Source organism: Pseudophryne corroboree, chromosome 12 (assembly GCF_028390025.1).
Source record: "Pseudophryne corroboree isolate aPseCor3 chromosome 12, aPseCor3.hap2, whole genome shotgun sequence".
NCBI classification, from domain to species: Eukaryota; Metazoa; Chordata; class Amphibia; order Anura; family Myobatrachidae; genus Pseudophryne; species Pseudophryne corroboree.
Genome location: NC_086455.1, coordinates 27,552,748 through 27,570,190, shown reverse-complemented (window position 1 = coordinate 27,570,190; position 17,443 = coordinate 27,552,748). Strand labels below are relative to the sequence as shown.

Here is a 17,443-nt window from a genome sequence, read left to right as displayed (position 1 = left end):
GCTCACAGTCTGTGAGGTCTGAGTGGGGCGTGGACAGCACCTGCTTTATAAGGCCTCTTTTCAGGGTAAGCAGATGCTGCTGAATCTTTGTTGGTTAGTCAGTTCATGAAAGTTAGCCAGTACTGTGTAGCTTTGTATTTGTTTGTTGCTTACTGCAAATAGGCCTGGGGATTTGGTATTACACTCTGCCAATCCAGACCTAGCAGTAAGACTGGAGTCAGTCGTTTAGCTTGCTGGGGTTCTGTTACTACTCTGTGAACTTAGCAAGTTTGCGGCTGTATTCTAAGACTTGCCTGTCTAATCCTGTCTCACTGTGCTAGGTGTCAGGGGTCAGTTTAGTGGCAGTAAGCTAAAACCTGTGCACTGCAAGTGAGAAATAGGATTGTGGAGACTCTCCTTGTGTCTATCATTCCATCTCTGACCAAGGAGTTTACTGCCACACCCGTTGGTAACCCTTTAGGGTTTTGCTGTTGCCCTTAGCAACAGCATTTCAGGTTCTCTACGTATTAAAACACAACATCTTGCTTTTTCCATCTGTGCAGTTCTAATACAAGGGAGATACCCAGTTCCTTAGCCTCTGGGCTTCTCTGTTCACTTTGTGTGTATTTTGTTACCCTATTACCTTCTGTGTACGTTATGTCATATTCCCCAGTTTGTCTGTGAGTCCATTTGTTTTGCATAACAGTTCAAACACCAGTACATTCCTGCAGACACTGGAGTGCATAACAGTTCTGACACCAGTACTTTCCTGCAGGCACTGGTGTGCATAACAGCTAGCCCTGGTTCTGTGTGCTTCTAGCTTGTGTGTCCGTTTTTACCACCAGCAAAGTTTATTCACTCTAGCCGTGCCTGTAGTCACAATCCTACTGCACACCTGACTATGTACTCAAGCTACATCATAGCCACTGTGTGTTATTACAGACTGCAGCCTAGTTACAATTCATCTAGCAAGTGTCTCTGCTACTAGGTTCATGCTGTCAGCACTCTGCTTTCAATTAGTACATACTCAGCACCTGATTGTTCCAGCAGTTAACCACCATCTGCCTAAGTTTCCTACAATTTACACCTCATTGCTTCAGTTACTATTTGTCCTTATGTGAATCCCGCACACTCCTAGTTCAGCAGTCTTCAGTCAGCATATCCTGTTAAGTCGGCCTGCAATTAACCCCTGCTTTGTTGTGTATCCGGTTTTTCTCAAGTCCTGCTGTCTTCAGTTACACCAGCCTAGTCTGCATAACCTAGCCAATGTCTGTTTGCTATTAACCCCAGCCTTCCCAAGCCATCCTGTTTCCAGTCTGCCTGAAACTAACCCTTGCCTTACAAGCTGCTACACTCCAGGTTAATTACCTTGTGGTCTCCAGCCTATTGTGTGAGGCCCTACTGCTAGAGGTTTAAGCCCAGGTGCCCACCCCCCCAAGTACCGGTGTACGTGTTGTGCATTATTGGAACAGTGGGGGGCTGTTATTGGCAGAAGACCCTCTCACTGGCCCTAGGGGTCTCACACACATAGTGTTGGAGTTCCCTAACAAGGATTTAAATCGCGTGCCCTGGTTGCTGGTTGGCTGCAGCAGTCATATGCAGCAAGGCACGTTCCAGAATGGGTGACTTGTGGTCACCTAACCTGAAACAAGATGGCAGCCCCCATGTCCCAGTGGTTCTGGCTGCTATGCAGTGAGTTTCTTGAAAACCTGTCCTCTATGAACTGTTAAGCGGTAGCGTTTAGTCACACCAGCAACAGGAACTGGCCAGAATCCATACTGAAAGGGAGCCAGACAAATCACAAGACATCAGGCTGGAGTCAGGTAAGGAGGCATTCCAAACAGGTGTGCTGCTGCAAGTAGCAGTCAGCATCCTAGTTGCTAGGAGACAGACAGAATACATACAGGAATGAGTCACAGCGGTGACTCATAACAATCCTCCAGGTGCATTATCCATTGCAAGTACAATTTCTGTAAGTCTCCCATGACTGCTGCACTCAGAGTTTGGATCCACATTAACACCTCCATTGCTACTGTGACAACTTGCTGTTCCTGTTTAAAGTTCTGCATGTTACTCCACAGACTTTGGGGGTCATTCAGACCCGATCACATGCTACCTTTTTTTGCAGCCGTGCGATCGGGTCTTAACAGCGCATACGTATGAACCGCAATGCGCAGGCGCGTCGAACGCTGGAGACAGGGATCGCTGGGCAGCTAAAACACTAAGGAAGAAAGCGATCGCGCAAAGATTGACAGGGAGAATGCGTTCGTGGGCGGCAACTCACCGTTTCCAGGGAGTGTCCGGAAAAACGCAGGCATGCCCAGCCATTTGGGAGGAAGATTCCTGACGTCCGCAACAGCCCGGATCGTCGCAGCGGCTGAGTAAGTCCTGGTCTGTGCAGAAACTGCAAAAACTTTTGCTTGTGCAGCTCACTGCACAGCCGATCGCACACCTGCACAGAGATTACCCCCTCCCCTGTAGGCGGCGATTACCTGGTCGCAGTAGTGCAAAAAACCGACGGCGTGCGACCAAGTCTGAATTAGACCCTTAGTCTCTTCAGCTGTTCCATTTATTGCTGCAAGTAACTTCTCCAACCACAGCACATCTTGCTGCTTCTGTGTAAGGTACTACAAACATTCCTTCAGTCATAGCATGTCTGATATTCCTGTGTACAGCTACAAGTATTTCTACAGTCACAGCACATCTGCTATTCCTGTGCACAGCTACAAGCGCTCCTACAGCCACAGTAATATGCTATTCCTGTGTACATCTACAAGCTTTCCTACAGCCACAGTAATCTGCTATTCCTGTGTACAGCTACAAGCGCTCCTACAGGCATAGCAATCTGCTATTCCTGTGTATAGCTACAAGCGCTCCTACAGGCACAGTAATCTGCTATTCCTGTGTATAGCTATAAGCGCTCCTACAGCCACAGTAATCTGCTATTCCTGTGTATAGCTACAAGCGCTCCTACAGCCACAGTAATCTGCTATTCTTGTGTACAGGATAGAGGTTTCAAGAGCCACGCGGTCAAAAACAGTCTGTGTCTGTGATAACAAGGACCCTGCATCAGTAGATCTGGACGTTGAGGGAGCAGAAGTAGAACATCCATCGACATCCTCTGCAGATCTGTGTACCAATGTCTTCTGGGCCAAGCTGGAGCTATTAGTATCATGGCACCTTTTCCTTGCTTTATCTTTCTCACCACCCTGGGTAATAGGGCGATTGGAGGAAACACATAAGCCAGATGAAAATCCCATCTCACCGATAGGGCATCCACAAAGATCGCTCTAGGTTCCTTTGCTCTTGACCCGTATGCGAGCACTTTGTTGTTCAGCCGGGACACCATGAGAGCTATCTCTGGCAACCCCCACTTGTCTACTAGAGTCTGGAAGACCTCCAGGTGTAAAGCCCATTCGCTTGCCTGAATGGCGTGTCGACTGAGAAAGTCCGCTTCCCAGTTTAGGACTCCCACAACGAACACTGCGGACAAGGCTGGATGATGAAGTTCTGACCACTTTAGTATGTGACTTACCTCCTTCATCGCTTTTCAGCTGCGAGTTCCTCCCTGATGGTTGAGGTACGCTACTGCCGTCGCATTGTCCGAGCGGATCTGGACTGGTTTTTCCCGAAGAACGTCCTTTGCCAGAATCAGTGCCATGTATATGGCCCGAAGTACCAATTGGCAGGCAACTTTCTTCCCTGGTCCATTGCCCTTGAAGACACAACCTTCCTGACACTGCTCCCCAGCCCTGGAGACTGGCGTCTGTCGTCAGAATTTCCCAATCTGATATCTAAAAGGGTCTCCCCTTGTCCAGATGGGATGTCTGTAGCCACCAGGTTAATGACCTTCTTACTTCTATCCTAAGAAACATAGTCTGTGTTTTTATTGTCTGATGCAACCCATTCCATTTGGCAAGAATCAGACGCTGCAGAGGCCTGAGTGGAATTGTGCATACTCCACCATGTCGAATGAATGACACCATCAAATCAATCACGGGCATTGCTGCGTGAATGGATACCTTTTGACTATGTAACAAGTCCTGAATGCTTGCCTGGACCTTGGATATCTTGTTCAGAGGAAAAATTACTCTCTGAAGACTTGAATCCAGTACAGCCCCCAAGTGAGTCATCCGATGTGACGGAACCAGAGACAATATTGCCCAGTTTATGAACCATCCGTGGTTCTGCAGACACATTGTTGTCTGTTGCAGATGACATAAGAGCAATTCCTGCGTCTGTGCCAGGATTAAAAGATCGTCGAGGTATGGAAATATTCTTATCCCCTGCTGGCGGAGATAAGCTGCAATTACCACCATAATCTTTGTAAATACTCTGGGAGCTATGGCTAACCCAAAAGGTAGGGCCTGGAACTGAAAATGCTGTTGGAGGATAGCGAACCTGAGATAGCACTGATGGGACAGTGCTATAGGAACATGCAGGTAAGCATCATGTGTATCCAGGGATACCATATAATCCCCTGGCTCCATGACCAAAATGATGGAACGTAACGTCCCCATGTGAAACTGAGGTACCCAAATGTATTTGTTCAGTACTTTAAAATTGAGAATGGGCCGAAATGACCCATTTGGCTTCTGAACTAAAAACAGGTTGGAGTAAAAACCCTGTCCTCGTTGTGCAGGAGGAACTGGAATGACTACTCCTGACTGAATCAATTTCTGAACTGCTTCTAACAAAGCCCGGGCCATCATCTCTACTTGAGACGGGCTGGTACAAAAAAACCTTCGAGAAGTGTACTTCTTGAAGGCAAAAGCATAACCTAGAGATACTGCTTCCTACACCCAGGCATCTGTTGTACTGCTGCCAGATCTGTGCAAACTGAAGAAGTAGGCCCTGGGGTCCCCCAGGTGGAGGCCCGCACCATCAGGCTGATGGTTTATTATCTGTTTTCGCAACTGGTCCTCTGGTAGCCCAATGCTTTTTAGTCTTACCAGACTTGTTGTATTGGGCCTGCTTACCATCACTTTCTCCTTTAGCTTTTCCTTGAGACCAAAAGGGCCGAAAATCCGGAACTTTAGGTTTGAAATTGTATGTGGAAGGAAACTTGACCTTCTTGGAGTCTGCTTCTGACTCCAGAATATCTGTCAATTCTTTACCAAAAAGAATATCTCCAGAAAAGGGTAACAATTCCAAAACCTTCTTAGATTCTGAATCAGCTTTCTACGTACGTAGCCAAACTGCTCTGCGGGCAGCTATTGTTGAAGCTGATGCCCTAGAGGCAATAGTACCCATATCCAATGCTGCTTCTTTCAGGAAAAAAATTGCAGCCTGTTTTATATGAGCTATATGGGATTATTGCTCTCTAGAAGCTATAGAAAAATCCCCCTCCAGTGCATCAGCCCAGGCAGCCACTGCCTTTGCCATCCAAGCTGAAGCCATGGCTGGCCTTATGACTGCCCCAGACAGGGAAAAAAATGTTTTTTAGAAAACCATCCACTCTCCTATCAGTGACATAATTTAATGATGTTGAAGGCAAAGGTAATGTAGATTTTTGCACTAATTGAATTACATGCGTATCTACTTTAGAAGCCACCTTCCTTTTTAAACAATCCCCAGCTGGAAGAGGATAATTGGAATTCCATTTCTTAGCAATTCTAAACTTCTTATCGGGTGTAGCCCAAGCCTCTTCCATAATTTCCGTCAGCTGATCTGACCCTGGAAACTCCGCCTTAACTGTTTTGGGACGTTTAAACACAGGTGCCTTGGTTTTTAACACAGGCTTTGCGGAATCCTCTAAGTATAGAATGGCTTTCATTGCTTTAATTAACTCGGCTATTTCCACTGAGCTGAGACCTTCCTCCTCCTCTTCGTATGCCGAAGTAGAATTAATTGAGCTTTCATCTTCTGATGAATCCTCATCTGAATAATGTGTAGCCTGTGAGGGTGAAGATTTACTTACCACCGGTTTATCAGCTTGTTTCATCAAGCTGCTGCTGGAAGTGATACACCATAGGTGGGGAGCTGCATGTAAGGGTTAATAGTGTAACCTATCCCTGGTACAGGAGTTGGAGGAATTATCCGTTCAGCCACAGTATACTGGATAAAGTCTGTGCAAACATAGCCCAAAGTGGATCCATCTGCACCTGAATCTGCCTTGTATTTTTCATTAACCCCCGATGAAAGCTAAAACAATTTGCACACAAACCATCCTGAACCAGATCCTGAGAGGATAACACAGCTTTGCAAGACAAACATGATAAGAGTGTTGGTGTTGCTGTGAGTGTACTGTACCTTCCTCACCTTTGCCGCTCGTAGACATGATAAGTAATCAACACTTCCACAGTGTACTACACAATTTGTGACTGTAATCACTTTAAATTTCTTAAAGTGATATACAATCCAACCCAACCCATGCACAAGCATTGAGGATCGGAATAAACAAACTGACAGAAATATAGTAAAGTCAGCAATCACACTAGCAGTCAGTCACGTGTTATATATGAGTATAATAAGCAATATGAGCACATCATCAACTACAACTACATTTTAAGTATGTAGGAGAACATATTACTGCATCATGTTTAAACAGATCTAACGTATTCAGACACCATGCGAAAGAAACAACAGTAAATGTATGCAGACTCATATGCAATAGGCACTTATCTAACTATTCGTACTCAAATGGTAGATAGAGACTTAGTGCTGTATAACCCGTACTCAGTAGAGTGGGATACAGGGAGACTCACCTCGCTTCCAGGACCAATCAATACGTTAGCGAACGCTGAGTGGATCCAGATGCTAGTGTACACTGTCGCTCCATGAACCTATAGTGAACACAGACGCTCAGTGAACACGGACGCACCAGTCACACAGTTGCCTATGCTGCGACTGGGTCCCCTACGTGTACAGCGTCTGAGACGGAAGCGGGAAATAGTTCATGGCGGGCGTCTCAGAGGAAACTGGTCATGAACCGGGGGGAGGGGCGACCAGGAGAGCATCTGACTCCCCACTGCTGACATCAACCCTAGGGATCGCGGCCTCATATTATTCCTGGAGCCTGTGATCGCTAAGGCCTAGCGCTGGTGCACCCAAGGTGGCAGCCGCTTCAGTTACTGTTTGGTGGTCTCCTCCCAAAACAGTGCGGCTGTGTCCGTATTCCCCTTCTAAGCAGAACCGAGGCCTTACCTTCTCCCCGTGCTCCGGCCACAGCCTGGTAACATCTGCTGGACCTGCTAGTATATCTGACACAGACGCCCGCCGAAACAGCACTGTATTCATGGGTAAGCGTTGTTGCGACCCGGCGGAGAGTTGTTGGAGCGACTCTTTCTAAGGTACATATAAGACGCTGTTTAGAAAGATCACTCAAAAAAATAGTAAGACTATAAAAGTAAAATAAGAAAGCTTAGGGCTGCTAAAAACCAGCAGCCCTCTGACCATGGTCCGGCTCCTGCCGCACCAAACAAAAAACTGATTTGCCTGAGCAAGGGGGCAGAGATATATGGATGGCCCGTTGCATGCTGGGAGGCCAGAAAAGCTTTGACCAATTGGTGCAAATCTGCTGTCGCTTCATCATATCCCATTGTTATCCTGTGGATAACCTGTGGACCCTGCCGGAGAAAGACAGTATTAAATGAGAAAGAAAGAGATAAGAAGAAAGAAGCAGAAAGAAATAAGAAAGAAATAAAAAAAGAGAAAAAGATAGAATTGAAGAAGGAAAAAGAAAGAGAAAAAATAAAAAAGAGAATTAAAGAAAGAAGCAGATAGAAAAAGAAGAAGCAGAAAGCAGGAAGTCCTCGAAGTCTGATGGCCACGCAAAACAGCTGACCACAAAGTGAAGACGCCGGAAGCCCTGGTGAACTGGAGCCTGCCAGGTGAAGATGCCAGAACCCCTGTTGGGTTGCTGCCCGCCAGATGAAGACACCGGAAATAAAGAGAGCAAGAAAGAAAGGAGAGAAAAAAAAAGAATGTAAGAAGCAGACAGAAAAAGAAAGAAAGAAAAGATAGAATTGAAGAAAGAAGCAGAAAAAAAGAAAGAAAAAAGGAAAATAAAAAAAGAAGATAAAAGATAAAAGATAGTATTAAAGAAAGACAAAAAGAAAAAGAAAAAAAGAGAGAAAGTAAGAAATAAGAAGCAGAAAAAAAAACAAAAAAAAAAACGATAGGATTAAAGAAGAAAGCAGAAATAAAGAGAAAAGAAGAAGCAGAAAGAAAGAAAGAAAGAAAAAGAAAGAAAGAAAGAAAAAGACAAAGAAAGAAGAAAAACAGAAAGAAAATATAAGTGAAAAAGAAAAAAGATAATTAGAGAGAAAAACTCAGAATGAAAGAAAGACGAAAAAAAGGATAAAAGATAGTTTTAAAGAAGAAAGAGAAAAGAAATAAAAAAATAACGTAAGAAACAGGAAGCAGAAAGAAAGAAGATAGAATTAAAGAAAGATAAAGAAAGCAGACAGAAAAAAAATAGATAAAAGATAGTATTAAAGAAAAAAAGAAAGAGAAAAGAAGAAATAAGCAGAAAGAAAAATGAAAGAAAAGACAGAAAAAAGAAAAAAAACAGAATTGAATAACAAGAAAGAGAGAAAAAAGTGAAAAAAATAAAGAATTAAAGAAAGAAAGAAAGAGAAGCAGAAAGAAAAATGAGCAGAAAGCAGGAAGCCCTGGAGGTCTGACGGCCATGCAAAAGAGCTAAATAGCTGCTGACCACCAAGTGAAGACGCCAGAAGCCCTGGTGGGCTGGAGCCCGCCAGATGAAGACGCCGGAAGCCTTGGTGGGTTGAAGAAAGAAAGAAAAAGAAAGAAAAAAAAGAAATAAGAAGCAGAAAGAAAGTAAAAAGATAGCATTGAAGAAAGAAAGCAGAAAAAAATAGAAAGAAGAAAGAGAAAAGAAGAAAGAAGCAGGAAGAAACAGAAAGAAAGAAAAAGAAAGAACAAAAAAGAATAGTTCTGACATTGAAAAAGAAAAAAAAGATAGAAAAAAGCAGAAAGAAAGTAATAAAAAGAAAAAAAACGATAAAAGATAGTATTAAAGAAGAAACAAAGAGAAAAGAGGAAAGAAAGAGAAGCCCTGGTAGGTTGGAGCCCGCCTGGTGAAGACGCCTGCAGTCCTTGAGGTCTGGCCAGGAGAAAACGCCAGAAGCCCTGGAAGTCTGACGGCCACGCAAAAGAGCTAAATAGCCACTGACCGCCAGGCAAAGACGCCGGAAACCATGGTGGGCTGGAGCCTGCCAGACGAAGACGCTGGGAGCCCTGGTGGGTTGACGCCCGCCAGGCGAAGACGCAGGAAGCCCTGGAAATTAATAAATAAAGACATTAATAAACATGCTTAATACACTTATATTGATAATAGAATGCCAGTTTTTCACAGCCTGAGTGTGCTTTCTTCAGGCAGTGGAGCGGGAAAGATATTACTAAAGATTCAAATAAAATAGCAAGATGATCATGCTTAATCACCCATTCATTATCACAAGTGTAACTACAAAACTAGTTCTACACTAATAAGAAGATAGAATGGGAAGTCCAATAGTTTTATGTAACCACTTAAATAGGAATTTATTTAATGCTCTAACATGCATTTGTCATAATGCACCAGTTAGTATTTTAGGTTTAGTACCCTTTAATATACTGTACATTCAATAGAAGCATGGTATTTAATTTGTGATTTCAAATACAGGTTGAGTATCCCTTATCCAAAATGCTTGGGACCAGAGGAATTTTGGATATCGGATTTTTCCGTATTTTGGAATAATTGCATACCATAATGAGATATCATGGTGATGGGACCTAAATCTAAGCACAGAATGCATTTATGTTACAAATACATTTTATACACCCAGCCTGATGGTAATTTTAGCAAATATTTTTTATAACTTTGTGCATTAAGCAAAGTGTGTGTACATTCACACAATTCATTTATGTTTCATATACACCTTATGCACACAGCCTGAAGGTCATTTAAAACAATATTTTTAATAACTTAGAGTATTAAAGAAAGTTTGTGTACATTGAGCCATCAAAAAACAAAGGTTTCACTATCTCAGTCTCACTCAAAAAAGTCCGTATTTCGGAATATTCCGTATTTCGGAATATTTGGATATGGGATACTCAACCTGTAGTATTTTTGGATTCTGCATTTTGGTGGCAGGCAAATCAGGGTTGGGATATAATGTTCATTACATCCCGCCCCTACAGTGGAATCAGAACATGACAATAGGAAATAAATGATAAAATTGGTCAATGCTCTAAAAAGCTCTTAAATGTTCATGCTGAAACAAATAATGCAAATACACAATTATGAAAAATGAAATTGGAGGTTAGAATGGCTAAACTGATACAAAAAAGGACAGCATATTCTATTTTTAAAAGGGGGAAAAAAACGATTTTCTTAAATGAGATCAAACTGTAATGACTAGTACATTTCCAGGTAGATAGTAGCGCAATAACAGTTGGTGGGGAAAGTGGTATTATCAGACTCAAATAATAAATAAAGCAGTAACAGGCAACTGGTATTTCTGTGCAGATACACGCAGAACCTTAACATGACATCTGGGTGCCATGGGCACGAGCGAGAGCCCCTCTAACACCCACACACAGCAGTGACTACCATAAAACGCATAAAGCATTCCAGTGACATATATACATAATGTCACACACATATACATAGTTACATACGTATACACATGTATACATAATGATAGTATCCTCCTTCTTACCTTACATCATCAGTTGGCAGTACACTGTCTGCAGCTGCCCCTGCCTCTCTCCCATGCTGCTACTACTCTACACAGGCACTGAATGCACACAGTGCTGTGTAGCGCCACCCACTACTTAGACTCCACCCCCTGACCTTTTCACTTTCACCAGCTTAAAGTGCACTGCAGCTGTTATATGACTGGTATCCGGATGATAGATAAACTGTGTCTAGTTAGACAGTCAATAGATAGACACCACATGTTAGACAGTACAAAAGGTTGACAGGGTCAAAAGGTCGACATTAAAATGGTCGACATAAAAAAAGGGTAGACACAGGGTGTTTTTTTTACATGTTTTGGACTATTTCATACCTTCTCTATCCATGTCGGCATAGAGTTGGTTATAAACCTTGCGCATGGAACCCAAAGCGTGGTGAGTAAAGTGAGCCCCACGAGGAGATGCCTTTCTTCAATTGGGGGTCCCAGATGACAAAACTATCCATACAAACCACACAAAAAAATATGGTGTCTACCTTTTTTTTTTTTTGTCGACCTTTTGACCGTCGACCTTTTGTATTGTCTACCCTTTTCCTGTCGACCTTTTTACCCTGTCGACCTAATGTCTGTCTAACATGCGCTGTCTATCTATTGACTGTCTAACTAGACACTGTCCATCTATCATCCCACACCCATATGACTATCAACAAGTATGATGCCAGAGCAGCAGAGTGGGGAAGGGAAGGTGCCTCTCCAGCCTGGCATCTTCCTGCACTGAATACCCCCATCTACAGCATCATGCCAACCCTGTGTGACAGAGGCCTGCAGGAGTCGGGGGATTGCACGCTGCGCGTACCCCTAGAAATGGCCCTGTTAATGCCATCAAACCCTTCAAGACACTTAAATGCAATTACACTTCTCCACATACCACTTATATGCCATCAGACCTGTCCAGATGCCACTTATATGCCATCAGACCTGTCCAGATGTCACTCATATGCCATCAGACCTGTCCAGATGCCACGTATATGCCATCAGACCTATCCAGATACCACTTATATGCCATCAGACCTGTCCAGATGCCACTTATATGCCATCAGACCCCTCTAGATGCCACTTATATGCCATCAGACCCCTCCAGATGCCACTTATATGCCATCAGACCTGTTCAGATGCCACTTATATGCCATCAGACCCCTCCAGATGCCACTTATATGCCATCAGACCCCTCCAGATGCTCCTTATGTGCCATCAGAGGCCTCCTCTTATAACACATTTTTGGACATCAGAATTCTCCCATTTACCTTTGAGACTGGAGCCCATGCAGGGAGCTGGAACAGCACACATTCCTCCTCCAGCCCTCACTGGAGCACACTGACTCAGAACTCACACATTGTGCAGAGGAGAGTGTCACATGATATGCATACAGGTCTTCCACCAATCACCAGTGGAATGACACGATCCAGCGAGATGCAGTGCCACTTTAAAGCTTTCTGCATGCCAATTCGGCATTGAGTTTGCTCACCTCTGCTCCAAAGGCTACAGTTTATCTATATAATCCTTAGAAAATTCATAAATACAAGATATATTTATTTATTTTGGCTCTGGAATTGGGGCTCAGTCCAGAAGTGGATTTGGGTGCCATGATAGGGTCATACTTGCTATGGTCACACTGCATAAGCACTAGGCCAAATCTAACCCTCAGCTCCCCTAAAAAGCATTCGTAAATGCACTGTATACCAGTGGAACGTGCATACACCATTTTCTCAGCACCACTTTGCACTAGCCGCAGTCTCGTCAGTCAAAAATAATTACAACACGTAATAAAAATGAATCTTAAAGCAAAATGAGAAAAACAAAACAACAACATATAAGAGCTCAAAATACAACACTGTATTATATCACTATTTAAGAGTAATTAAAGATTTTTTTCCAGGTAATACTGGGCCTGATTCAGAGGTGGATGTAAATTGGATCGCTGTTGCGTCTTCATAAGCAGCAGATCTGAGAAGCTATACAGTTGTCGCAGGAGCTGTCATTTGTATTGAGCCATTCCCCCACCGGCTTCTCAGATCCGCCGCTTGCGTCTAAAGAAGCAGCATCAGACCTCTGCGGTTGCTCAGAATATCCGTCGCAACTGAGACGACGGGGCCAGAACCACCGCATCAGAAGACGCTCGCTGCGACTCACCCCCCAAAACGGTTGGACACGTCTGCGTTTTAGACTGTTCTCTCTGTAACATCCCCTGAACAGTCCCGTTCTGTCAATCACCACACTGCAACCGCTGCCACATGTTACGGCTCAGAAGCATGCACAGAAAACAATACATTAGCTAACTGTTAAAAAAAAAAAAATCAGGCCCAATATATATATATATATATATATATATATATATATATATATATATATATATATATATATATATATATATATATATATATATATTTATTTATTTATTTATTTTTCATTTCTGGAACCAAAGTAGTTAAAACAAATTGGTTCTATTTTCTACCAGCTGTCTATTTGTTGGTATAATAGTTTAATTACTGAACTGCAATGACATCATCGGTCTCTCTCCAGCCAGGATAAGAAGGAGGAAGTTTAACTCTAAAGCCTGCAGTGGGACCTCTAGTGTTTTTCTAACTCTTGAGTGCTGGCAAAGTTCCTGTACAGTGCAAACACACACAGAGCTCCCATTGTCTCTAACTGTTCACCAGCCCACTGATCCTAATATGGAATTCAGCAGGAAACTCATGATTTCCTGACACAGAGCAAGCCCAAGAAAAAAAAAAAAGATATAAAAAAAAAACCTCCCTAGAAAAAAAAAAAAAAAACACACAAAAACCCTCCATCTACTGAAATCCCCTGCTCCATATTAGATGCTGGAAGCAAGTGGAGGTTGGAGGGGTGGATTAACAGCAAGCTCTGATTTCTGTGGTCAGCCTACTGGAGGGACAAGTGACGTCTACACATTTAATTCCCCCTCCCGTGATGCACAAACACTGAGCTGTGTGTGTCAGAATGAGGAAAAGTCTGTGAATTGTAGCAATGAGGTGCCGAAACACTTGCATACAAAATACAGCCTCTATTGATGCACAAACTAGCCAAGTATGATCATTACAGGATATTGCTACAGAAAGTGCAGCGTATTATGATTTCCTGATCTGCAGAACCTCTGGGGGCATTGGGAAAAAAAAGAACTCGGATCTGGGATTTGGTTTGTTTTTCTTAATGTGCTCTGAAAGGAGTTTGCAGCAGCCAGACATGGATAGGAGAGACGAATATGACAGCAGTGGGTCTGGGAGCACTAATAGCATGAAGAGGATGCTGAAGTGTGTGGTGGTTGGAGACGGAGCGGTCGGGAAGACCTGCCTGGTGATGAGTTACGCTAATGACGCTTTTCCGGAGCAATACGTACCCACTGTGTTCGACCACTACGCAGGTAAGGAACTGTTCTGAAGGTGTTTATTACACGCATTTTGCTAGAGTATATAATGATGATAAAATCATGCATATACTGTATACAGGCCTGATTATACAACCACTGTTCTAATATTACCATAACCAATGGCATTTAAATTTGCATAATATTGCAATTCCAATTGTAAGGCGCAATTGAATATGTTCCAGCTATATACATTTATTTTTAATTGTGTATTGCAAATAAAACCAAGGAATATGCATATATTTACCCTTTCACTAGTAGCATGTTTATTTGTCACGTGTAAATATTTGTATAAACAGCACTGTGTGTGTAACAAAAGCAGGTACCGCCGTTCAAACAACACGTGTGTCAGCTCCAAGGTACTACAATGTTTAATCACAATCTCCTTTTGTTGGTAATGTGCTGCTGAGGTTAATGTAAGTTTTAATCTGCACTGATGCAAGATAACCGCAATGAAGCGGATTTAAGGGGGTAATTCAGACAGTCACCGCCGTGCAGGTGTGCGATCGCATGTGTACGCCGAGCTGCAAAAATCCACTGTGTGCAGTCTCTGCGCAGCCCAGGACTTACTCCTCCAGTGTGATGAGAAGAGGCTGATCGGGGCCGGAGCTGACGTCACACACCCTCCCTGAAAACGCTTGGGAACGCCTGCATTTTCCCTGACACTCCCAGTAAACGGTCAGTTACCACCCACAAACGGCCTCTTCCTGTCAATCACCTTTCAAACGCCCTTGCAAATGACATTTTTGCACCATCCTGTCGCTGACCGGCGATGCCCGTTGTCGTTGTCCGACACGCGTGCGCATTACGGTGTATACGCATGCGCAGTCTATAGATCATCCATTGCACGAAAACGCACAGCAGCGATCGGGTCTGAATCACCCCCTAAGAAGCATTCAAACACTGTTCTGCAACGCAGGTTAAACGCACAGATAAACGCAAATATGCATGGGCTGATACAATTGTTATTTTACGAGATTACATTCGTTTAAGCTGAGTTTCTACAGAAAGTACAGTAAATAATTTAATGCCAGTATTTACATAGACTTACTGCCACCATAAAGAAATGTAGCAGAATATAAGCAGCTTGTGTTTCAGTGTACAGATCTTGTATTTGCCGGTACATTTTATGCAGGCTTCCTACTGACAAGCCATATGAGATCTGTGTGCGTTGTTAATAAAGCTTACCAGCGCCAGCATACAGCGTTCACACTGCTTGCCTGCTAAAGTAAACAGATGAGTGACAAGCAGTCAATTTGGTCCTGATTAAGAGATGGACGCTTAGTGTTCTCGACGCCAGTCTTTGCGCAGCTGAGCAATAATTGTTGTACTGAGAATGCGTCTGAGTCACACATATACCCTGATGGTCTACTCAGTGTCGGACTGGGGCATGTAGGGCCCACCGGGGGAATGCAATGGTAGGGGCCCATGTTTAGGGGTGTGGCCAGTCTTCAGAGGGGGTGTGGCCTGCCACCTCTTTGGTTTGACTAACCATTAGAGAGTGCAACGTCTGGGCCCCTTCATAAATATATACAGTAAATTCAGCTGCTACATGCATGATAATGTACCAGATTAATAACAGATTAATAACAGCAATGCACTGTAGAAAATACCCCATAGTCCAGTATAAAGTAACATATGTATAATGTATAATTCAAATGCACAGTCTAGAACCTGATCCTTAGAGCAGGAGGTGGGCCCCCAGGCAGTGGGGCCCACTGGTGGTTTCCCCTGTATCCCTGTGGGCCAGTCCAAGCCTGGGTCCACTGATGGCTGTCACAGTGCAAATTTGTATGCATATTGAGTGACAGGCGGTGACTGTGGGAGGTAAATACAGGTGTGTCACGATCATTTCGGAGGCATGTCTCTGCTTGCAACTGCATTGCCTTATGCAGTTTCAAAGGCTATAGCGGCTTTCTTGCAATGGACATTCTGTGCTGCGATAGAGTAGCTTAAAGGTACAATGTTGTAATTGACGGTGCATTTTTGTACACAAGCAGCGAATCAGAGGTGCCGCAAATGGGCATCTATGTACAAAATAACAGTGCATGCATCATTAGCAGGTTTTATAAGACCTCAGTTGAGGATGCAGGCCCTTTGTGTGCTCACAGTCAGAAAAGCATGCTGGACTGTCCATACTTAAAAGAGACAGTTCCGATTAGCTGACTCTGTTCTGTGTCACAATGCAGTCCCAATCGCAGCTGAGAGGTGTGTCCCATTCACCGCTGCTCAGGTGTGTGTGGAAGGGAATGGAGTTATTGAAGGAGGGCGGAAGGGCAGCTTAGAGCACAGGTTGAGTCTTGGGGGACGTGGCCCTGCTGTCTTTGTGCTGTGGCCACACACTGATGACTGTAAGTGCCCCATGCCACACTCCCCTCTAATCTTTACCACTTGGGTTCTTTGAAGCAGTGCAAGCAGTTATCGATATCCATTCACAATGAAGTTCCCGTTAATAAATAAGTTTATACAGTACGGCCCAAGTTGTAGTTTGCTATGTATCAACCACTACCAACCACCACGAAATTAGTAAACAACATTGCGTCAGAAAGGATTCTTTTATTGTTGGAATGTTTTAAACTAATTGACGGCAGGCGTGACGACAGGGCAGTATAAAGGGCAGAGCTGTCTTAACAGAAGTGTAGGCCCCATGGCAAAGCAATGCACTGGAGCCCCTACCCATCCTCCAGCAGTATGGGTGGGGGCACCCCTATCACCGGTAGCTTTAATGTCCCGCGGGTGATAGGAGGTGTTCTGTGTCTGCTAATTACTCCTTTACTGCACAGATGATGGGAGGGAGAACACTAAACTGTAAAAGAGGGCATTGGGCTGAATGAAGGGGCCCGGTACATGACTTCCAGGGTGGTAGGGGGTGTTTAATATGCATAGGAGGGGTGGATAGTGTAGTGGGCTTAATATTCAATAATTTCCCTGTGGGAGGGCGGCGTGCTTGACTGCAGATATCTCCAGTTCCTGGAAATAGATATCACAGCTTTCAAATGGCTAAAAAAAACTAGAGAGTCCCACCTTTTAGGAGATACTGGGGACTTGGGGATCAGAGTTCAGGAGCCAGAGCAATCCACCGACAAAAATATAAAACTGCATACCAGGCGTGTGGAGCTGGAGCAGGGACCAGCTGCAGGAAGGCTGATATCTCTGGTTCTAGGTATAGTAGAAACAAGCTGCCACAGTGCACTGAAAGGCGAGAGTCCCAGCTTTTGGAGTATACCCTCAGAAAAACAGAACCCGACAGACAGAACCCGAGATATCTGGCTGGGAAGAGCAATTGACAAGCTCTGATGTGAACCACTGATTTGAAGTAGAATATCTCCGGTTCTCCAGGGCCGATTTACAAAAATCTGGTCAGCTATTAGCCTAG

At 43.9% G+C, this 17,443-nt stretch overlaps 1 protein-coding gene and 1 long non-coding RNA gene across 2 annotated transcripts in view; one reads left to right on the top strand and one right to left on the bottom strand.

Annotated features, from left to right (window-relative positions):
• The window catches only part of LOC134980435 (uncharacterized), a 168,339-nt gene that overhangs the window by 75,071 nt on the left and 75,825 nt on the right, over positions 1-17,443 (bottom strand). The gene's annotated exons all lie outside the window — the stretch shown is intronic.
• Positions 13,485-17,443, top strand: part of RHOJ (ras homolog family member J) — an 86,206-nt gene continuing 82,247 nt past the window's right edge. Inside the window, exon 1 of the mRNA XM_063947266.1 lies at positions 13,485-14,064. Coding sequence (XP_063803336.1) covers positions 13,854-14,064 — 211 coding nt within the window. The 5' untranslated portion in view covers positions 13,485-13,853. The remainder of the gene's footprint in view (positions 14,065-17,443) is intronic.